The sequence below is a fragment of the Ylistrum balloti genome, unplaced genomic scaffold (genome assembly GCF_031769215.1).
Source record: "Ylistrum balloti isolate Yb309-2 unplaced genomic scaffold, AGI_CSIRO_Ybal_v1 Utg370920, whole genome shotgun sequence".
In the NCBI taxonomy this organism is placed as follows: Eukaryota; Metazoa; Mollusca; class Bivalvia; order Pectinida; family Pectinidae; genus Ylistrum; species Ylistrum balloti.
Window position 1 is genome coordinate 43,885 of NW_026782521.1, and position 24,636 is coordinate 68,520.

Below are 24,636 nucleotides of genomic sequence, written 5' to 3' on the forward strand. Positions count from 1 at the left end.
GCTTATCAACCGACAATAGCTTAAAATAAATATGTATCCTTATGATGCTTGTAACCTCAGTTTGGCTGAATTTTAAGCACACCTCTCAAATAATTTACACAATAACATTAAACAAACATTGTCTTCCAATTTCTAGGATGTTGATTTTGATTTCATCATTTGCTAGGAAAAACTGAAATGAACATCCAGTTGACAAGGAAGAACTGAAATGAACATCCAGTTGACAAGGAAGAACTGAAATGAACATCCAGTTGACAAGGAAGAACTGAAATGAACATCCAGTTGACAAGGAAGAACTGAAATGAACATCCAGTTGACAAGGAAGAACTGAAATGAACATCCAGTTGACAAAGCTGTAAAAGAAGCCATGTATTTACATGTTCTAAAATACTCAGCATGGTTCTGATCACTCTTCTGTGAAGATTAACTTACAGTAAAACATTACTCATGTGTCTGCGATTCAGCAGCCTCATTTACATATCTAACAGCCTCATTTACATTCTGATATAGCCTACAAACGCTATAGCTTGGTTTGAATTAACGTAAGTTTATTAATAGAAAATGACTGACTTCTGTGTGTCATGGAAGAGTATATGACTGAGGGGACTTTAAAATACTGAAAAATTAATCAACACAATGATACAAACTGTCACTAATTATGTAAAGATTTTTGACTTTTGTTGTAAAGTTTTGTAGATTTTATAAAAACAGTTGAGGATTTTGTTCTGTATAACATGTATAGTCTTATATTTATGCATACAAACTGTCATTATGTAATACTGAATTTTAAGTCTGGAAGCCTAACAATTTCATACAGAAACCATTCCCAGAGTCCAGATTTTTTTCCCCATTTTGGGGTGGGTCTTCTTGCCTTATTTTTGAGAAGAAAATTGGTGAATTGGGACAGAATTTTTTCTGGAGTAATTTGGTAATTTGGCTTAAATAATAAATAATTTTGATTGGGAATGGCCTTCATTATCCCGAAAAGACCTCCAAACCTGTCCTGACAGTATATTATGTCTGCAGGTACATCAGTCTCTAAATTTTGCTGCAGAAGTTCATTGATGATAGAACATTAAGAAATCATTCGACATATCAAGTATTTTTGGTAAATTGACTTCTAAATATTAAACATAGGCATTGTAGTGCAACGTCCTCTCAGTTATCTTCATAACTCTGGTGTAATATTTGGAAATATTTTATACATTGTAAACCTCCACATCACTTCATTTTGATACAGTCAAATGAACTACTGCCTAAGAGACATGGTAAGGTTTAGGTGTCAAGCCAATAAAAAACCCCTGGTTAGCAAACACTTTATTTGTATCGTTCAATTAAGCAACAAATCAGGAAGTACCATGTGAACTGTTTTACATACATGTTTAAAAAGACTCTTTGAAATCAATATTGTTTCTCAGTATACAGCCACAGCAGCCAGCTCTAGTTTACACCCCTACACACAATGGAACTGCTCAACATCCTTGCCTACCCTGCAGGTCACCAGAATAGACCAGCTCAAGGTCACCATCATGGAGGCTGATCAATACAGCCTGGTACAGGAAAAAGACAGGAAAGAAAACGAGCATCCTGAATGTGTAACATGGTGAGTACTAAAGGCCTTTATTTTGACTCTATTTAAAGGGACATTTCTATGTCTGCTCGCCATAGCGCATGACTGAGGCCAGGGGCAAAAAATGAATGTTGTCTTTGTTCTCCAACACCAGCATCTTGTTTAACGTGTGTAGGTTTTCTGCCCAACTGTAAACACACATTATACAAAGAGGAATACTATGTTTTATGCTACAATAATGAGGCAATCATCATGCTAATAGGAATAGAATTTACATGTCTACAATATGTATAATGGTTGTATATGCCAGATTCAAACATCTGCCCAACTCATCATAGAGTTACTGTGCTAGCGGTGGATAGAATTTTTCACACTAACACATGAAGATACTGTTACTTAGGGGCAATAGTATACTAACGCAACAGTTCACATTAGTGCACTCAAAATTCAATACATCTCATCCTAGGAAACTTTTTCTTTTTTTAACAGACAACTCAGTGTACCAAAATGCAGAGTCATCAATTCAGCATTGCTAACAATTTACTACTATAACAAAAAACCTTTGAACTAATTTTAAACTTTGCACAACTCGGCAAAATTAGAAATATGACCCATGATTATAACCACAAGCTGACAGGTAGTAACATCTCTTGTTAGACATCCATTTAACTTTAATCACTCTTGCAAATTACTTAAGCAACACCAAACCAAAGTGTGACATTTCTAACTGTAGTCAAATGTACATATGACTGTAGACTTTCCAAAATGTTAATAACCAATTTGACAGAACTCAATTTTTTCAACATCAATCATAGTATTTCTCCTATACTGAAATGTGTGGAAGTACATATAAGGCCTTCATTGACAGTTTTTTGGCTAGCATGAACAAATTTGAAAGAGAATACGTTTTGGATTATCTCTATCACTGATCTGACATGTTAACTGAATATTCTGAGATAGACTTTTTAGCTCTTGTCCTGGTCATCTTATTTGGCTGAATTTTTGGATGCACAAAATATGTAAGTAAAAGCATCTATCGGCATTTTCATTTCAAAGTAGATAATATCTGTACAACATAAATGTCCCTGCCAACATGGCCTTGACCTTTCCTGAAACACAAAAATGTCCAAAATCTGTTGAAATATGGAATTGCTAGTTGCTTACAATGTATTAGGACAGGACAGGACAGAACGGGGCGGGAGGGGACGGGACGGAATGGAAAGGGATTGGATAGAAGAGCCATGGGCTACACTATATGACCCTTCCCCAATGTAGTAAATAGGTTGTCTGTGGAATACTTGATTCAGAGACTCATTTACTGCTTCTTAATATTTACCGACTGTAATAAGATTTTCTGTACAGTTCTAGTAAGGGATCTCCCCTATACCTGTGTAAATTCAGTATCTAAATTATAATTCCATGAATATATAATTAGCAAATTAAATTCAGTTTAATATACTATCTAGAACACAAGTCACAGAAACGGCAGCCTTCTGCTGTAATGTAGGATAATTTAATTACTCAGCTGCTGTTCTGGAACAAATATACATATATCTTGCTGAAAACAGGACGACTAAAGCAGGTTAATGAATTTGGTATGTTACGCTTTAAAACAAAAATATGCAGCTGGAACTGATCTTGTAACTAGGTACCTGGTGGGGTCATAAATAAATGAAACCAGATAGTTATCAACAGTGTGATGGTTATGGAATCCAAACTGGGCAAAAACATAATGAAACATTGAATATTGATCTGATACACTGAGCAAATATTGTAGGAAGAAGGATAATGAATTGGTTGGGGTTACTAAACAGAGTGTGTTAGATCAGTTTAATAGAATAGATTAAAGTACAAAACACCTCAACAAACTATCAGGTAAGTGAGGACCACTGTCCCCAACACTACATCAAACTATCAGGTAAGTGAGGACCACTGTCCCCTACACTACATCAAACTATCAGGTAAGTGAGGACCACTGTCCCCAACACTACATCAAACTATCGGGTAAGTGAGGACCACTGTCCCCAACACTACATCAAACTATCGGGTAAGTGAGGACCACTGTCGCCAACACTACATCAAACTATCAGGTAAGTGAGGACCACTGTCCCCAACACTACATCAAACTATCAGGTAAGTGAGGACCACTGTCGCCAACACTACATCAAACTATCAGGTAAGTGACGACCACTGTCCCCAACACTACATCAAACTATCAGGTAAGTGAGGACCACTGTCCCCAACACTACATCAAACTATCAGGTAAGTGAGGACCACTGTCCCCAACACTACATCAAACTATCAGGTAAGTGAGGACCACTGTCCCCTACACTACATCAAACTATCAGGTAAGTGAGGACCACTGTCCCCAACACTACATCAAACTATCAGGTAAGTGAGGACCACTGTCCCCAACACTACATCAAACTATCAGGTAAGTGAGGACCACTGTCCCCAACACTACATCAAACTATCAGGTAAGTGAGGACCACTGTCGCCAACACTACATCAAACTATCAGGTAAGTGAGGACCACTGTCCCCAACACTACATCAAACTATCAGGTAAGTGAGGACCACTGTCCCCAACACTACATCAAACTATCAGGTAAGTGAGGACCACTGTCCCCAACACTACATCAAACTATCGGGTAAGTGAGGACCACTGTCCCCAACACTACATCAAACTATCGGGTAAGTGAGGACCACTGTCCCCAACACTACATCAAACTATCGGGTAAGTGAGGACCACTGTCGCCAACACTACATCAAACTATCGGGTAAGTGAGGACCACTGTCCCCAACACTACATCAAACTATCAGGTAAGTGAGGACCACTGTCCCCTACACTACATCAAACTATCAGGTAAGTGAGGACCACTGTCCCCAACACTACATCAAACTATCAGGTAAGTGAGGACCACTGTCCCCTACACTACATCAAACTATCAGGTAAGTGAGGACCACTGTCCCCAACACTACATCAAACTATGGAAGAGATATATCGAAGAATTCACCCTCAGGTAACCCAAAAATATAATGGTTTTCTGCCTGAATTTTACAACAGCCTGTGTTTATAAAGAATTAGGAAAAATTGGGAAGATGATCTCTCAGGGTGCATGTTTAGGAAATAGAACATATTTTGGCTTATGGAATCGACCTGTTTTCTGTAAGAAAAACTAAATAAAACAGAATCACTGTATACATTTCTATCAAATGTAGACAATAATTAGATACACAATTATCTCATTAATATATAACTGATAATCAGTGTCCAAATCAAGAGACATGACCTACATAGATGTGACCACATGTTATAAGTAAACTGGGCGCAACTGAAATGTAGTCTCAGTACACATTTGTTAAAATACCTATTCTATATTTTAAAGATAAAGAATGTTTCTATTGAAAGTCAGCCAGAAATCTTTATTGATAGTACTATGAAGACATTATCTGTACAAGTCACAAGCCACAAGTAAACTATTATGATATCTTATCAATCTGTTTCTAGAAGTCAATACAGTTAACAAGCATTTCCAGAAACCAAACTCCTTCATTTATGAGTATTAAATAATGTAAATATTTACAGGACTTGAATGACTTTTTAATAATCCTTTGATAAATCACTGATGTTACTCAGAAAGAGAACATTTTAATGCAGCAAGAAAAGGGTAGTAATTGGGTTGGCTTTTTCTGAGATAGAAATTAAGAGTCTGCTACAGGCATTGGACTAGACTACCAACAAGTAAAGGGTAGTAATTGGGTTGGCTTTTTCTGAGATAGAAATTAAGAGTCTGCTACAGGCATTGGACTAGACTACCAACAAGTAAAGGGTAGTAATTGGGTTGGCTTTTTCTGAGATAGAAATTAAGAGTCTGCTACAGGGATTGGACTAGACTACCAACAAGTAAAGGGTAGTAATTGGGTTGGCTTTTTCTGAGATAGAAATTAAGAGTCTGCTACAGGCATTGGACTAGACTACCAACAAGTAAAGGGTAGTAATTGGGTTGGCTTTTTCTGAGATAGAAATTAAGAGTCTGCTACAGGGATTGGACTAGACTACCAACAAGTAAAGGGTAGTAATTGGGTTGGCTTTTTCTGAGATAGAAATTAAGAGTCTGCTACAGGGCTTGGACTAGACTACCAAGAACAAAACAATGACCTTCCCATAGAATTTTTATTTTTGAGTTTCTGCTAACATGCATTTCCATAGCCAGTAATTTTGTCATCGCCTTGGAGACAGGCACCCTGAACAGACACCATTTTACTTCTGTAAATAACTCGAGCTGTGATATACAGACGTGAGACCATTAACACCTCAAGTGTATTGACGTCTAATAAGGTTTCTGTATAGGGATGACATCATGCACAAATCACTTCATGGTAAATCATTGTATTTAGAAATTGGATCAGTATTTTCAAAACTTATTGATAACATAATTAGAAAATAATCCGAACGCATTTAATCACCAGGACACACACAGAAAAACTGCCAACTACCTATGGAATTCCCTTCCTTCAAACACTGCCTCTTTTTCAAGACTCTGAACACCACATGTAACACTACTGCTTCGAGGTCTCACTTATTATCATTATTACTACAAGAAAATGGTAATAAGGATATATATATATAACTGTATTTTATTAGGGTCCTTTGACATTGATAAAGTGGTCGGGGTGAAACGTTTTGTGAAAATAAACATACATTATATATATATATAACTGTATTTTATTAGGGTCCTTTGACACTGATAAAGTGGTCGGGGTGAAACATTTTATGAAAATAAACATACATGGAAATGTGTACTAGGAAATGATTTTTGGGATATGATCCATGTATTCACCTGTTTCATATGAAAAAACGTTAGAGAGAAATCTATCCCACATCCGTGTTATAGCTATCACACCACACACAAAGAATGACTGATGTCTCAGCTAAGTACATCATCAGCAACAAGTTTTAATACGAATGATTTGATTGGAGATAAATTTGATCACATTTAGGCAGCTTAACTCGGTGAAAAGATCAATCATTGACGAGGAAGAAATTGATTTTGATATTCGAATGACTTAATGACTGATGTCACTATTCTGTCGGCTGGAGCCGTGAGCAATGACAACTTTCTAACTAATCATCCAGCTCTGTTTAATTTCCTGTATTGTATAAGAGCTCTGTGCTCTGACTTATATAGAGCAGACTGTAGCAATAGGACTATTGTATAAAACGGAACCTAATACATATGTGTCATTGTTTTACTGATAATAAGTAGCTGGATTTATTCAAATATACACTGTGACAATAGAAATTCAGACATCTGTTTGTTGCCTGAAGATATATGTGAATAATAACTAAGCTGTTTTGTCTCCCAGTAAAGAGGAACAGTTTACATGACCATACCAATCTCACTGGTCAGGCTTGTATGCAGCAAAGCTATAAATATACATCCATAGAGATGCCCCATTTAATATTTAATGACAGGTATACTGGCATACAGGCCTACACTGATCCAAATATACATAGGTCATACTAGTGGGCCTCTCCGAGACACCTACAGAGGAGCTATGTAAAGGTATATTTAGCACTGAACTGTCTTGTGATGGCATTTATGATCATTATAAATGACAGACAAAAATCCTATTGTACTTTAGTGATATGTCTGCATTCCCTATGCATTCCCTTATGTCAATTTTAACTCTGGTTAACTGAAATAATTCATTATCCAGTGTAATGCATGAAGTGGAACGGCCATTTGATGGTGTACCATCGCTATTTTTATGCCTCCAATATTGATGTTGTAATGGTCACTCATTAGGTGTTATTTATGGTACCTTAAATCTGATTGGTTAATATAGATTCACTGTCATGCACACGTAAATATAGATATATATATATATTACTAGCTAATCACTCACTCTCCAGTGATTCAACGACAAGTTTTCATAACTAAGTCTTTTAAGTTGCTCCCTTACTTATATATAGGATCTTAAATGAGTTTCAATTTTTGTGAGCCTTTGGAAAATGAAATGACACCAAATTTAGCATACAGTTTATCACATATTTTTAAGTCAAAATATGGAAAAATATCAAATGGGACACCCATTTCTTACATCATTTTCAATTCACATCGTTAACATCACTGTATATGTCATGACATCACAATCAGTTTCTGATTGGTGCAGCCAATGAAAACCAATTGAGGGTATATTACATAAGTGACATATGCAGAAATATTTCATGGACAAAATCCCTAGAAAAAAGGCAGATAAATGTGATTAATATGTACCCATGATAGTTGAGTGTTGAATACCTTTCGCTAAGAAATGGAACAACACAAATGACAAATAGCCAATAGTTTAGATAACTATGATAAAAAAAGATGAAACACGCACACAATAAAATATCCAATACAATATGTCTGGTGATTTGATAATTACTGGTAATTAATGAAGTAAATAAATAAAGTATATTACTATTTAAATTGATTTATTGCACAATTCCTCGTAGACCACAGTGAAATTATCACAGCTCCACCAGTAGCTGTAGAAAATCATAGTAGTCAATACTGGCTGCCATGATTAGCAAAATGCCAGGGTAACTTTTTATTTGGCATTAATTCTATTATACTACTATAATACTAATATTGATTTTCTTTATACATAAATGAAAGTAAGTAAATTACTTCTTCACCATAAGGTTCCAGAAAACTTTGACAACCACATCAAGTTTTCAGCGAACATGCAGACTAACTCAACACATGTACAATTCACAGGTATAGAGTTAATGCAGACATATGGCAATGTTTATAATTATATCAACATATTACTGAACAAACTACACACCAGCAGTACAGTATACATCACAGAAAATGCTTACATCACACACACAATTCTATACATAATTCAACATCTGTGTCTACATTCGTGTAGATACATACAGAGAATGATGACCTTATGACCTTGACCTGACCTTCCCATCATCACATGACTGAGCTGACTGTGTGTTAAGGAGCATGTGTAAACTTTGAGCACATGTAGTGATGGGACTAAGGCACATGGTAGTGGTGTTCCAGCGACCTAATGGAGCACTGTGTACAGGTAAGCATACATGTGTTGGTAGTGACAGGATGGTCGGGACTGCTTCAGGCTTTCATTAGTGCTGCTCATTACCATTATATACTGCTATCACTTTTGTGTGTTTGGCTCTACAGAACACTGTGTTAGTACCAACAAGTAACACATTATCAATGTAAACAATGATAGATGATGGGCAAAAGTATATACTTTATAAATCTTGGTAAACATTGTCAGACTGATTTTATTTGTATAAAGGGGAGGGGGCGATACCATCAGTGAGAGGTTCCACGCAGACATAGATCTTTAGGCTAGATATCCTACATCATAAATAACATCAATAATCTTTTGTTCACAGACTCCTCTGATTGCCCTTGTGTTCAATATTTATCCAACTACAAAGAGAGGCTAACATATCCTGTATGTAGACTTAACAGATTGTGTCTGTATTGTGAAGGAGTTGGAGTGCCATCTCCAATCAGAGTCTCAGGTAGTCAGTTTATCAATACACTACACCTGGCTACACTGTCTGCAAACCACCACTGGCCACTTATATCTGTACTTCAGAGAAAATCTATCTTAGAAATCAACTTCTTCATTAATGACAAGGGATCTATGGACAGATCAGTTTGAGGATGTCACATGTTCTCTACAAGAGGAATTACATATCCTTTACACCAGATGTCAGTACATGCACCTTCCTGACTTGAAATCTATACAAGTAGTGATTTCCTGTACAGAAATACAACAAAGAGGAATGTGCTTATTTTTACATGTAAAGTGCTTTGAACCCTGATGTACCATAGGTCATAACTTACACCAGGGCCTATAGCCTGTCACATTATGACTGTGCCCCACTGCTCTGATATACATATGGCTAATGTACTGGACACAACACACAACAATAAGTGATAAATAGTCTTGACTTCAGTAGACAACAACTACTTAGTGGTCAAATAAAACAAAGCAGTTCTGATTAAGGGATATCAGTCTAAAGTTAGTAACCTTGTTACCATACCATCACAAATATGTGGATAGGAAGTTTCAATGCCCTAATACAGTGGAAACAGCTTATCATTATTTCTGTTCATGTCACTTTCTATATCTTTATCCAGATAGGGATCATTGAAAAAACATCGTTTTGGTTTTCTACCCAGATAGGGGATATCAAAATTTCTGTGGACTGACTCAATGCAGATCCTCAGATTGAGAGATATGAGAAAATTTCATTGCTCAAATACAATCCCAAGACAGGAGATATGAGAAATTTTCACTGCTCAAATACTCTTCTCAGATAGGGGTATATGAGAAAATTTTACTGCTTGAATACACTATCTAGACAGGGGGATATGAGAAAATTTCATTACTCAAATACAATCCCCAAGCAGGGGATATGAGAAAATTTCATTGCCCTAATACAATCCCCAAGAAGGGGATATGAGAAATTTTCACTGCTCAAACACTCTACCCAGATAGGAAGAATGAGAAAATCTGACTGATCAAATACACTACCCAGATCATGGGATATGAGAAATTTTCACTGCTCAAACACTCTACCCAGATAGGAAGAATGAGAAAATCTGACTGATCAAATACACTACCCAGATCATGGGATATGAGAAATTTTCACTGCTTGAATACACTACCCAGATAGTGGGTATGAGTTCTGTGTTCTTACACAAATATCTAAATAGGTGGATATGAGAATTTCAGTCCTCTACCAGACCAGAACAGATTGGTGATCTAGGAGAGCAATACAGTAGTGTAATTACCATACAAGCCTTACACTCTGTAGCATCCCATCACCACTTTAGGAATACATACACAGAATGTAATCAGGGGAACAGGATTCGTTTATATTGCCTTCTTCACCTGTGCTCTAACAGCTATACATGTGCTCCAGTACACCTCTTATATTCCTAATAAGCTTTATCTGTTAATTACATTCCAACAGTACGTGGCCTGACACAAACTGTTCAGCCTAACAATAAACATAGCTACCCAATGCATCACAGTCTCGAATGCATCATTGTCTAGGCTTTGTGTCTCCCAGCCTTCCAATGACACAAGAAAACATTTTTTACAGGTTCTTGAATGTCAACTGTCCAAGGTACTTTTTATATAACACTCATAGATAACAGAACCTATGATTTGTATCATTCTAAAGCTAGGCTGGAAAGCTTTCCAATTCAGTGTTTGTGTGGGGTTGTGGGGCTATGAGTGGGCTCATTACCAAGCACAGGCTTAAATTATTGCTAGACAGAAACGTTATGAATACCCATCTAAATTAAAATCAATATTTGGAGACTTATAATGCCAAGATCTGTCTGAGTCCTGATGCTTTTTATCTGCTACTAGTAAAGGTATTTTTAACTTTCATCCATTTCACAAACAGGAGTGGCACACATTTTTTCTAAATATGAGAAGCTGCAGCAGCTGTGTATTGCTTTATTTAAAAAGTTCACTATCACACAAACTGCTTACTGGTCTATTCCCAGCCAGGCAATAATGTCAGTAACCGTTACCCATGTGATACACTAGTTACACACTAAGATGTTCTTTGTCACCAGATACTGTACAGATATTCTGTATCAGTGAGACCATTCCAACGAAGACAGGGAGGATTTATAGCTCCAGAGTGCATTGAATGACAAAGATGTCTGCTAATTGCTATTTAAAGTTAATGGTCGATGACAAAGAGCAATTAAAATAAAAAATTTGACAATCTTAATTGAGATTTAAATTTTAGTAATAAAGATATAGCCCTGCCAAATCCCCTGTAAAGTTACCTTCTACACAGTAAACAATTTCAGCATAAACTGCTTGCATCATACAAACAATACAAAAGCCAAACACAGTACTTAGACTGAAGTGGTCTTAGTCGCTCAAGGACAGAAAGACGATATAACAGACTTGTCTTTGAATGTATTTATATAGATCATCCATCAGTGGACGTCCATAATAAGGTGCCCATTGATCAATACCTTGTACAAATAGCGATCTGTAGCAGTAAAAGTAGATTGGTATAATACTATTTAGAACCATAGTCAATATATTGTTGACCTCCTGTACCAGACACATAGTGAACTGTTTCCCCTCAGCTACTATAATGATGCTCTAGTCTGTAATGGGTCATTAATCAACTGTGGTCATCATCAACTTCAAACGTAGTGGTCAGTTACTGCCCACATAGGACTTCGCAAACCAGGTATTTAATCAAGGTGTTCTATAGTAAACAGGCTAGATAAGGTCCAGTTTTTCCACCAGATCATCCCATCTGATCTGCTGAATGACAATATTTTGTCTGTCATTGGCTCATCATTAATGGGAAAATTGACCTGTAATATCTTTCGTTCCAGCCTGTTCATGAGCACAGTCCAAAAATTAATATCACAACTTAAAAATAATTATAACGGCTTTCATCGATGTAACAACTTGTGCTAGAAATTTTGTTTCCATTCTAAGTAGGTGATTGTGCTGTTTCTTTATTTAGCACCAGCCCTGATCAAAGTCCCCAAGACACTTTGATGAGTAAACTGGATGAAAAATCCTCCTTTTCAAGTTGCATTTTTGTTTAGTGAAAAAAGAACTACCTTAACAATCGATAGTTGAACAAACTATCGCAACATTTATCAACTCAAAAATTTGTGATTGACCTATTGCTATAAAGAACAAAGCTATCGCAATACATCCAATATCCACCTATCGTTACATCACTATCACAGCACAAAAATAACTATCACGGCTAGAAACCCTCATTTTTCAATAATTTCCTGGGATGTATAATTTCACTGATTATATTTATGAGCAAATTACAAGAAAGGCACAAACATACAGAGTAACATAGCTACATACACATCTATTATATCATGCATACATATCAAAATAGTTCTATTGAGAAAGGCATTTAGGTAATTTGGCTTACTTGAAGATAAATGTGGATCTAGTGAGATGTGTTATATATAAAATACCTCGCTCTAAACTACCAGACTTCAACATGTGACTTATCTAGGGAAGACTCATTATCATGTAATGATGTATTACATAGAAGGTAAAAATTCACCAACAACACTTTCTGTGAAAGAAATGTTTTACCTGTCGAGCACACTGATTACCACAGAACCCCAGAGAACGTGATGTCTAGAGTAAGAATGTACTGACACATAAATGTCTTATCTTAAACCTTTTATGTTAAATTTATTTGCATTTTAAAAGTAAAATTTCAAAACATAAAATAAATCATATCTTATAATAATTTATATGCAGTACTCAAGAGATATTTGAGCTTTATATTTCTAACTTTTATGCAACATGAGGAACAAAATGGCATTCTTATATAACATGTTGGTGTGGATCTGCGTTCCCCTAGCATGGATCCAATTAGCTGGAACACCAATCAACAATGTTGTTGAGTCAGACATACAATTAAGAACAGCTGTAGAGACAGGTTCTAACTAATCAGGACAATGCTTTTAATGGAAAACTCATGCTTCATGTATATTGCAATACAAAAATTATGACTATGGTCTACATTGGTTATAAACAAGATAGTGCTTCAAACATTTGTTAGGTAAATGTTACTGAATAATGGTAGAAGAAACCTTGTTAGATACTTAAATATCTTACCAATAACAAATTTCCTGGCTACAAAAAAATGCATCCACAGGCAATCGACGAGAAGTCAGATAACTAATTAGCCTTTTTATATATTGATATCTCTGATTGAAATCTTACACATCATAAGCTCAGTCAAGCATATTGGTAAGTACAGGGTGGGACCAGGGTAATTTCATTAGACCATTATTGAGTAGGTTTTACAGAGAGACTCAGAGTATATCTAAATCATGGTCACCATTCCTACCTAAAGTCTTTTTGTCTATGGAGTGTCACTTATTTTAAGTGATCATCGGATATTTTTAATATACTATTACAATACGTATACAATCCTATTAAATGCAGTTTTATCCAAGATGGGCTTTGTTTTAGGTATGGAAGTGGAGATAGTTACATCCCAATGTGCACGTCCATCGTTGACCAGTAATCCCTAATACCAATCACTGAACTCCAGACCACTTAGCCTTTAAAGCTGCATTTAACAAATAACATATACAGTAGTTAATATACGATATTATAAACTGTTTTTTCTGATTTCTTTTTAAAAATATTTTATTTCTTAAGAAGTGGTTGTTTGATATATTTTGTAAAAGAAAGTTTTATGAAAGAATAATGGAGAGAATGTTTAAATCAAATGTTTCAAATATTTGTAGTACACAGGATGTCTGTATGAAATATTTCTGTGTTAAGAGGATGACATTGTGTATGTATGAACTATTGCACTTCTGGCTGTGTTGATGTCAGTTGTACTGTAGGATTTATCAGTTGTAGGTTATCTATTATCTGAGCCAGATATCGGCCAGTGTCATCCATACATACACAGGGAACAAGGTCCAACGGTGCTTACAGAGACTGTAAACAAATTATCACTCACAATCTGATTCCAACATAAGTCAAAAAGTGAATGTCAGTTTCATATTACCAGGAAATATTCCACCAATGAAAACTAGACTGATGCCACAGCCTTAAGTAAGTTCTTGTTTAAATATGAAATTGGTCAAATAGCTGTCAACAGAATATGCACGAACATGTCGCATGTATATTCATACTTTGTTTCAAATGCAGCTCACATCTTTCCTATCCAAGCCTACTGGTAAACAATGATACACAGCACTTCCATGAAAAGATCGGTCAACTCCGTATTTGCTGCATAATCCATCTTGTATGATTCCTTTTGAAATATAAGTTTGTTAGTCACCGCATAATCAGTTTAAGACTGTTGATTTGAAATGATCTGAAAGTCTTGTGACATTCCTACATTTCCCTTCATATCTCTATATTGTCCAACCAATACTTATGTTTCTTCTCCTTCCTAAAAATTTCCTCTTTGTTTCCCTTTCCTATTTTTTCCTTTTCGATATCTTCTCTCTCTCCCGATGACCTCCCTGCCCTCTCCTACATTGACTTGGAAGGGTATTATTTTTGACAAACACAAGAACCATGTTGATTATTGAACCATGTTAGTTTCTGTTAAAAGAAATCAATAGAAGTAGCGTTTCTTTGAATGTTGTAAAGCTTCTCTCAATTATATGTCTCCGCCTCACTCTCTAAAGCAAACATTTTTTATAAAAAAAAAGTATGGCCTTAGTCTACTGATTCTGCAGTGTATTAACTATAAAGAATACCCTAGTTCATGGACAGAATCTATAAGACAAAGAAAGAAATCAATTGTATAAATAGGATAAAAATGACTTTGATTCTTTACAAAGGTATTTTTTTAATCCCTACGGAGTATAGGTGAAAGTGATGACACAATATATTAGCAGGTATATCACACTGGCAACCAAATGTTAACAATCTAGTGTATCTTTTTCACTGAGGTAAATCTACACTACAGGACACCAAGTACAGGAGAAAAATTCATGTTGAAATTGCCTTGAATTTTAAATATTGTTGGTATTCAGTAAAACCTTACATGTTGTTCATATAGATCTATCTTTTTTTCTCTGTCTTTTGAAGGTCTGATAAAAAAAACAGTGACTAAAAACCATTACGAATTTGAATGAAAAAAATATCAAGCCCAAATATAACTGAGGGCCATACCAGATATCTACTACACCACAAACATTTGTGTTTTTTTTATCTTGGAATTTGAGGAACATAAATTTGTGAAAATATTTCTATGTATATGATTTACTCATAAAATCAATATATTGCAATACCTGTAAAAATTACTGTTCCGAAAAGTTTCCTAACAACCCATGAATTCTTCAAACTACTATACACAATCCATCAATTTTCTGTTTCATATTTTTCCTACTTGTATTTTTCAGAGTAATACCCCCTAACGATGTGAGACAATACTGAAGGGTGTCCAGGTGACATGGCAGAGACACATACAGGGCAGACTGCTTGGTGACAGTCGCCATGGAGTGGATTAAGACACGTCCGACGAGCGTGTTGTGGCAGGTGATGACTTTGCTGCTCCTCTGCCCCTACTCCACACAGCTGTGTCCAGGCCAATGTCAGTGCCATGGCAACAAAAACACAGGGCAGGTCAAGGTCACTTGCGCTGACCTTTCCCTTACAACTGTACCCTTGGATCTTCCTGACAATACCACGATATTGGATCTACATGGCAACCTAATTGCTAATCTGAGTCTGGAAAACCTTGCCAATCTTCCAGAAGGAATTCTAGAAATTGACCTCAGAGATAATTTGATTACAGAAATTGGTGAGGATTTTTTTCGGAATTTGAAACAATTGACAAAATTGTCTTTGGAATCTAACCAAATCACAGTTATACAGTCTGGAGCTTTTGAGCATCTTCAAAGTTTAAGAAACCTTAACTTAGCCAAAAACCATATGGAAGTACTACAGGCAGAGCTGTTCTATGGACTATCTGAACTACGCCAACTAAATCTAAGTGAAAACTCGGTATATACTATTGAGAATGGTACATTCCAGGAACTTAACTCCATGACGACCTTGGATTTAAGTTTTAACAAGCATCTGTCTCTCAGCAACACAAGCCTGATGGGCTGTAGTCAAGTTCACGAATTATATTTACAAGGATGTGGACTAGATATGATAAATCAGGTTCTTGAAGGCATGACGTCTCTGCTATATCTTGATCTCTCAAGCAACAATATTCCATATGTGAATCAATCGACATTCCCAAAACTACAGGCATTAAAGAACTTAGTCCTAACCAACTGCAGTATCAATCAACTGGAGCCAAATTCATTTTATGCTTTTCCTAAACTGGTAAATTTAACACTTGACCATAATCCATTAGAAGAAATATTAGGTGGTACGTTTGCAGGATTGAGCCATCTGGAGACCCTTTCTATCAGCAACCTTCCTCAACTCTATTATATATACAGCAAAGCCTTTGACAAGTTAACAAGTTTACGAGTACTTTTGATCAACAACAATTCACGATTGGCATATCTCCATTACAATATATTTCAAAGTATACCAAGCCTCTCTTATCTTGACTTGAGCTTTAATAATATCAGTCGCGCTCATGAAAATGTGTACAGTAGGTTCAAGAGCGTCACAGTGAATATTAATGGGAACTACCTCTTATGTGACTGCGAATTAGATTGGATACTGCAAGCAATATATTCTAAATCCATGGATCTTCCAGTGACCTTTCAGAATCAAGATAAACTAAACTGTAGTTTTGAGAACAACTTGTCCAATGAATATCCACTGTGGAACTTATCCCTCAGTGACTTACAGTGCCATAACCTAACAGCCAGACCCTCACACAACTCATCTGTTATGTTCTTCCCTATTGGAAGGTCTGCCAACTTGTTATGTGATGTGGAAGGTTATCCAAGTCCTATGGTCACTTGGATCCTTCCTAGTAACAGACAGATTTCCTTCCAGAATTCACATCCACTGATCCATATGGAACATAAGTCCAAAGCGGAGATAGATCAGAATGTAAAGTTACATCCCTCGTGGCATAACTCAGGAAGTTATAGATCCGATATTGAAAATCACCCAGAAAGGATTATCATCCTTCAGGATGGGTCTTTATTTATAGAATATATACTGCGAAGTGATGCAGGTCCATACTCTTGTGTTGTTCAGAACTCAAAGAGCAAGCTTTCCATGCATCTTATCCTCAGGTTGAACTATGAGATTATAACAGAAGTCAAAATAATGAGTCTATTTGTAGGCCTGGCATGTGCTGCTTCCTTCTTTATGTTGAATCTGATATATGCCTTCACATCTGCACTGGCACGCCGTTGTATCAATCAACGTCGTCGTGATGCCATTTTGAAACTTCTTGAGAATCTAGACCAATACAAGTCATCGCAGATGAGTCGACTTCGTGAGAATTACAACAGTCAGTTACAGAAGATTCGAGATACCTACCACCAGCGTCTTGAACGAATCAGTACTAACTATACCTCACAGGTGTCACGGCTCCGACAAGGGGCCTCCCATCTACGTGAGGGTGCCTCCAATAAAGTCGGCACCATTAGAGGTAACTATAAATCAGTGCGTGACAATTACAATAACCAGCTTGGAAAGCTGCGTGATTACAGCTCCCACCAGTTAGAGCAGCTACGCGAGATGTACAGCAACCAGGTGTTAAAGATACGTGACTATGGTTCTTTACAACTAGGACGTTTCCATCACAAGTACAAGTTACAGCAACGACATGTCATCAAACTTTTAGAGATGATGAACATGGACAACTGCCGTACAGTGTTCGAAACCGAATGTGTTCATGCTGAGTCTATGATATTGTCAGAGCCAAGTCTGGACCCGACAATATTACCTCCAGTGGACAGTATCAGTGTCAGTGATGAGGAATATGTTACAGCCACGTCAGAGTCATCCTCAATTTCTAGTCAGGATCACTTGACACATTTATTACCTAAGGAGGGTCAATCAGGGGAGATAACAGCATCCACTTCAGGATATTCTCCTGAATCAGAGGATGTGAATCTGACAAGCTCAGGATACATTCCTGACAAACATATATCTGACTATGATGTAGATGATGAGAGTGACAGTAGAGGGAACGAGGGACGAGGTGATGGTCGGACCTCATCCTATGTCAATATACAGATGATAGATGAATGCGAGGATTATGATTTGGAATATGAAGGTGATTACGACGAGGACGAAGTTACAGTATGAGTGTATATATAATACAGATATGTATGAATGTGTAGTTAGAGATACCGGAGAACTTCCCTAGTTTTACCAAATGCAGTGTATATAGCTTTAATATTTAAACTGCCAATATATATTTTGAATCATGAATACTTGTTTTACAAAAGAGTGATTACATAAGTTGTCTTTTATACAAATGAATATAAATTTAAACAAGTTATGGAACAATTGACATGGAAAAAACTTGATTTCTTAACTGTGTTGAGATATTTTTTTAATTATAACTAAAGTCTTGAAGAACATCCAGAATTTTACAATACGTTTAAAAGATTGTTAGTTGATGTCACTGGCTGGTGATGTGGTATTGTACCAAAATCACACTCCAAACAAACAAATTGGTGACCAAAATAGGGGAATTTAGTATAAAGTGAAGGTCCATGACGGATAAAGGATCAATTAGTTTAAGGGTAATGGGGTCATTGAGTGTACCAGTTTGTAAGGGGTACTGTCCAGTGAAAACTACAAAAGTTATTGTTTGTTCTAGGTAAGCACTGTAGTTTTAATATCAAACTTTTATGTACACATTTTCTGTCCCATTTTTCTCACAAACACAATTATCATCATTAAAGAAAAATTACAAATTCAAACTTCTCAAGATATCCGGAAAATAAAACACTGCATGTTTCTCCCACAGGTAGGGTAACTTATATATCAATGTTTTGTAATCAGAAAATTAATCAGAAATCAACATCGAATTGTTTGAGCAAAAGAAATGTGTGTTAGTGTGTTAGTCTACTGAAGTCTTGTTGATCAGGGAGTGTGTGCTAGTGCAATATGAGTGAAATCATCTAGTCACTAAAACAGACAATTGCTATAGTCAGAGCTTAAGCCTCATTTTCACATAGCAAATAGATATTTCACGAGTAATGAGGTTGCTATAGCGACAACTTTTATTTACCTTTTTCACTAGTCAGTATTTGTTATGTTATTCATGTTCTTAGACGAGTAACCAATTAAATTATACATTATTGTAATGTGTGTCTAGTCTTCAATTTCTCATTCTGATTCCTGAAGTTTAGTAAGGTTAGATCAGGCCAATATAATTTAAACTATGTAATAGAAAAATGCCAAAACAAATATTTAATATATTAATAGTAATCAATTTTTTTTTGAAAATATATATAAAAAAAACCCTCTAAAATCATGAAAATAATTACCATTTTGATAACCTCCAGTAATAAGAAGTCATCACTAAGCGTTTTTCTTTCGCACTTTTAAATTGAAGCATACTGTTCAGTCAATTTTCACTAATTAAGTACAGTTTTTTTCTATTGTCGTTATTTTTTAAAGCTTCTATATTATAAAATGTAAATTTTTAATCATCTTTAATACAAGCACTTTTATCAATTCAAATTTTATCTAGTTTAGTAAGTGTACATTCTGATTTTAAAAAATGTTATTTTATGTTATTGCATGTGTACCTGACAGTGACATCTACAAGGTGATAAGGCCAAACTGACCATGTAAATCACAAGGTAATTTTGTTAATCTGTGCACCTGGCTACTCGGATGGTGCAGTGGAAATGCACTCCCTATTCACTTAGGTAACTGAGGTCCACTTTGCCAATGTAAAATGGTATAGTTTATGTGCACGACCACATGACTTTTCCCTGGGTACACAGGTTTCCTCCACAGTAAGAGTGATTACTCTAAATTAGTAAAACTTGTTTCACAATTGTTGTAAAATGAATAATGTTCAATTCCATTTAAGTTATAACCAAATAAAATACTGGCACGTACCAATACAGAGATAATGAAATAAAAATCAAGTGTCTCATTCATGAGAAATCAAAACTTTAGTCAATGACAAATAAAAGATTCAAATTTCCTGCTGTAGGAGTCCCTGTCATCATGATGTAGTAATATTTGTAATATTTTGAACAGAGTTTGTTTTTCTGTTGGTTAGTGGGTTGTTACATTTTGTGTCTCTCTAGTCACTGGTACAACATGTCACTGATGTACAGACTCTGACTGGTTGGTTTGTTATTTTAACCTTCTCTGTTGTACAGAAACTACTAGATTGTGGACAGATTAAGATAAAATTTCACTAGCTCGGTTTATATTTTCATAACAAATATTCAACAAATGATTTCGCCCTGAGGGAGCGTCGGACTAGTGGAATTCTACATGTCTGTCTGAAGTACATGCAGTCAGATTGGAATGTGCTTATAAAGTGTATTATTTTTCTTTGTGCCAATGTCCTGTTTACTTCACTGTTACGTCAAGTGCTTATTAAACTACAATGAGTTTGCCTTGTGTGGTGTGTTTTATTCCAAACCTCAAGACAACAGGAAGACTAGAATAATCTTGATGACATGTACACAGGACCAGGTAACAAACAAATGTTTGTAAAAAAAATGTAAAAAAAACCATGTAACATGAAACAGCCTGAAAGAATAGTACAAATTAAATTCAATAATTTAACTTTTTCTGCTAACAGCGAAACTGTTTTTTTGGAACAAAATATGAAAATACTGATCTGACACCAGATACATATTTGTAATACTACTGTGAATCAACTGATCATTAAGGACATCGTAACAAGGACAATGTCCTGTGACTGTGTAGTTAACATCGATGTGTAAATTCCATACTCAGGGTAAAGTACACCGAGGATACTTACAATTCAACAACTCCACTTATATAAGTGACGGAGTGGTTAAAAGTTCAATGAATTCACAGCTGTACATTTCATCTGTTTCCCGATTTCATTTTCTGGTATCTTATTTTTCACAATTTCATTTGACCCCTTCAAATTGTGTAAATAGACTTCTTCTGAACTTTTTCCGTATTCCATGAAAGTGAACATAAAAAAGAGGATACAAAAGTTAACATTTCTGTTAGGATTGTTGATTTTGTACTGACACCGCTCTGTGATTTTACAATCTATCAGGAAATCTTCTAGTCAATTCCTGAGTCAAATCATTATTACTCCACAATTCATGAGTAACATCATAATTTTTTAACATGTTTGTGCAGTGAATATTTTCCCAGACAACATGAACCTGACATTGTTCCCCACCAACCATCACCGCCTCTAATAAAGGAAGACACCAATGTTGTACTGTATTACAGAAAATTTCCCAGAAATGAACCCGACATTGTTCCCCACCAACCATCACCGCCTCTAACAAAGGAAGATACCAATGTTGTACTGTATTACAGAAAATTTCCCAGACATGAACCTGACATTGTTCTCCATCAACCATCACCACCTCTAACAAAGGAAGATACCAATGTTGTACTGTATTACAGAAAATTTCCCAGACATGAACCTGACATTGTTCTCCATCAACCATCACCGCCTCTAACAAAGGAAGATACCAATGTTGTACTGTATTACAGAAAATTTCCCAGAAATGAACCTGACACTGTTCCCCATCAACCATCACCGCCTCTAACAAAGGAAGATACCAATGTTGTACTGTATTACAGAAAATTTCCCAGAAATGAACCTGACACTGTTCCCCATCAACCATCACCGCCTCTAACAAAGGAAGATACCAATGTTGTACTGTATTACAGAAAATTTCCCAGAAATGAACCTGACATTGTTCTCCATCAACCATCACCGCCTCTAACAAAGGAAGATACCAATGTTGTACTGTATTACAGAAAATTTCCCAGAAATGAACCTGACATTGTTCCCCACCAACCATCACCGCCTCTAACAAAGGAAGATACCAATGTTGTACTGTATTACAGAAAATTTCCCAGACATGAACCTGACATTGTTCTCCATCAACCATCACCACCTCTAACAAAGGAAGATACCAATGTTGTACTGTATTACAGAAAATTTCCCAGACATGAACCTGACATTGTTCCCCACCAACCATCACCGCCTCTAACAAAGGAAGATACCAATGTTGTACTGTATTACAGAAAATTTCCCAGACATGAACCTGACATTGTTCCCCACCAACCATCACCGCCTCTAACAAAGGAAGACACCAATGTTGTACTGTATTACAGAAAATTTCCCAGAAATGAACCTGACACTGTTCCCCATCAACCATCACCGCCTCTAACAAAGGAAGATACCAATGTTGTACTGTATTACAGAAAATTTCCCAGACATGAACCTGACATTGTTCTCCACCAACCATCACCGCCTCTAACAAAGGAAGATACCAATGTTGTACTGTATTACAGAAAATTTCCCAGACATGAACCTGACATTGTTCCCCATCAACCATCACCGCCTCTAACAAAGGAAGATACCAATGTTGTACTGTATTACAGAAAATTTCCCAGAAATGAACCTGACATTGTTCTCCACCAACCATCACCGCCTCTAACAAAGGAAGATACCAATGTTGTACTGTATTACAGAAAATTTCCCAGAAATGAACCTGACATTGTTCTCCACCAACCATCACCGCCTCTAACAAAGGAAGATACCAATGTTGTACTGTATTACAGAAAATTTCCCAGACATGAACCTGACATTGTTCCCCACCAACCATCACCGCCTCTAACAAAGGAAGATACCAATGTTGTACTGTATTACAGAAAATTTCCCAGACAACATGAACCTAACCAAAGGTACCCAAACTATGAACATCTTTTAAAATTGGATCTCTTCCTTTATGTTCTCTTCTCTCCTTCGTTTTTGCTCTTAATTTGGATATTCCTTTGAAAAAAAAAAGATAATAATCTTCAACTGCCAATTTCAGGATGGTCACCTGTCAGCCATTTTCTTTTTCTGATCTGACCCAAAATCAAACAGACACAACTAGGGACCAAGGCGAACCTACATATTAAATTTGAAAGAGATCCATTCAGTACTTCGTAAGAAGTAGTGATAACAAACAAACTTAATCAAAGATGGCCATCTATTAGCCATTTTGTTTTCCTGATCGGTCCAAAAAGTAATCAGGCACAACTTGGGACCATACATAAGAAATTTCATGGAATTAATGTGTTATCAACATCCTCTACTTAAAACAATCCAGAAACTATTAAATGTACCCTCCCGCTATGCAGCATTCCATAAATTGGTTTATTTTTATGCCGAATAACAGCAAAATTTAATAGAAATTTCTGGATAAAATAATTAATTTATATAACAGTGCAGGTATGTAATCATATCACTGTTAATCCCTTATCTGCTGTCCTGTTGGACACCTGTATCAACACACAGGAGAAATCAGGACCATTACAAGTTGAAATTGGATACAATGGGACACAGGTACAGTTTGTCGAAAAGAGGGGAAAATACCATGAACGTGAAGAGGCAGAGATGAAAATGAGTTCAAGGAATGTGGAGTGTAAAACAAAACAGCAGTTCAAGGAATCTGAGGTTATATAGCTAGAAATATATAAGGACACGGTTTGGAACAACTGGCCAGTTCGAGGAATAGGAGGTACTAATGAAATACAAGTTCGAGTAAGTGGGGTTCTACTGTAATTTGATACCTTTCATTAATTACTAGATGACATGTTGGTGAGAAAAGTTTCAGGTTACATCTTGATAAAAGTTCTAAGTGGTTTTGACATACCAATTCCGTTTAAATTTACCAAAATTCTCTCAGAGCATTAACTTGAAAAGTTTGCACCACAGTATGATTATCTGATTATACAGTACATGTATTGTGGTTGGGTGTATTTTATTTATCCTGTAATAAGCCCACGGGGTCAATGCATTAACTGGGACTTGTAAAGGAGAGGCTGACTTACTTTGTTGGCATTTCTTTTGAAACTGCAACAGATTTCGGTGGGCATATTACCTGGCATGGACATATTGTCGGTGGGCATATTACCTGGCATGGATATATTGTTGGCTAAGTCCTAAATGTATACTGTAAGTAAGTATAAAGGTAAAGAAACCATGCTCACTGACCTTCAGAGCTGTCCTGTTCCACACAGTCACCTCATGACCTGACCTCAGAAGGTTCATCACCATACCCTGTCCCATAATACCCAGGCCCAGGAAGCCAATCCTTGATGGTGTGGGGATGACTGTTTTAGCTGCAGCTCTTGCTGAAAGAAGTGTCTCCTCAATCTGGGTTCCTGCTGACGACATTGGATTATTTATACCCGACATATCGGGCGAGGAAAGAGAACTTCTCACCGGAGATTGCTTCTGTGGGGAGAGTACCATGTTCTCCTCTGTATGCTACAAGAGGAAGTAACAATGATGTTTTAGTGTCATGTTAAATAATTCCAAAGCAAATATATGCTGTCAGGGGAAGTAACTCTGACAATAAAGACACTTGAATTAAAAATATTTTGAGAA

At 36.3% G+C, this 24,636-nt stretch overlaps 2 protein-coding genes across 7 annotated transcripts in view; one reads left to right on the plus strand and one right to left on the minus strand.

Annotated features, from left to right (window-relative positions):
- Positions 1 to 24,636, minus strand: part of LOC132559473 (uncharacterized) — a 46,058-nt gene that overhangs the window by 7,195 nt on the left and 14,227 nt on the right. For all 5 annotated transcript variants that reach the window (XM_060224099.1, XM_060224096.1, XM_060224097.1 and 2 more), the window contains one exon: positions 24,241 to 24,516. In XM_060224099.1, coding sequence (XP_060080082.1) covers positions 24,241 to 24,516 — 276 coding nt within the window. The remainder of the gene's footprint in view (positions 1 to 24,240; positions 24,517 to 24,636) is intronic.
- Positions 1,516 to 20,646, plus strand: LOC132559479 (leucine-rich repeat and immunoglobulin-like domain-containing nogo receptor-interacting protein 2). 2 transcript variants are annotated; one of them, XM_060224103.1, is made up of 2 exons: positions 1,516 to 1,603; positions 15,527 to 20,646. In XM_060224103.1, the coding sequence occupies exon 2, from the start codon at positions 15,621 to 15,623 to the stop codon at positions 18,357 to 18,359; it is 2,739 nt and encodes a 912-aa protein (XP_060080086.1). In that variant the 5' UTR covers positions 1,516 to 1,603; positions 15,527 to 15,620; the 3' UTR covers positions 18,360 to 20,646. The 2 variants fall into 2 exon arrangements, with proteins under 2 accessions (XP_060080086.1, XP_060080087.1); XM_060224104.1 differs by lacking the exon at positions 1,516 to 1,603 and adding an exon at positions 8,601 to 8,663.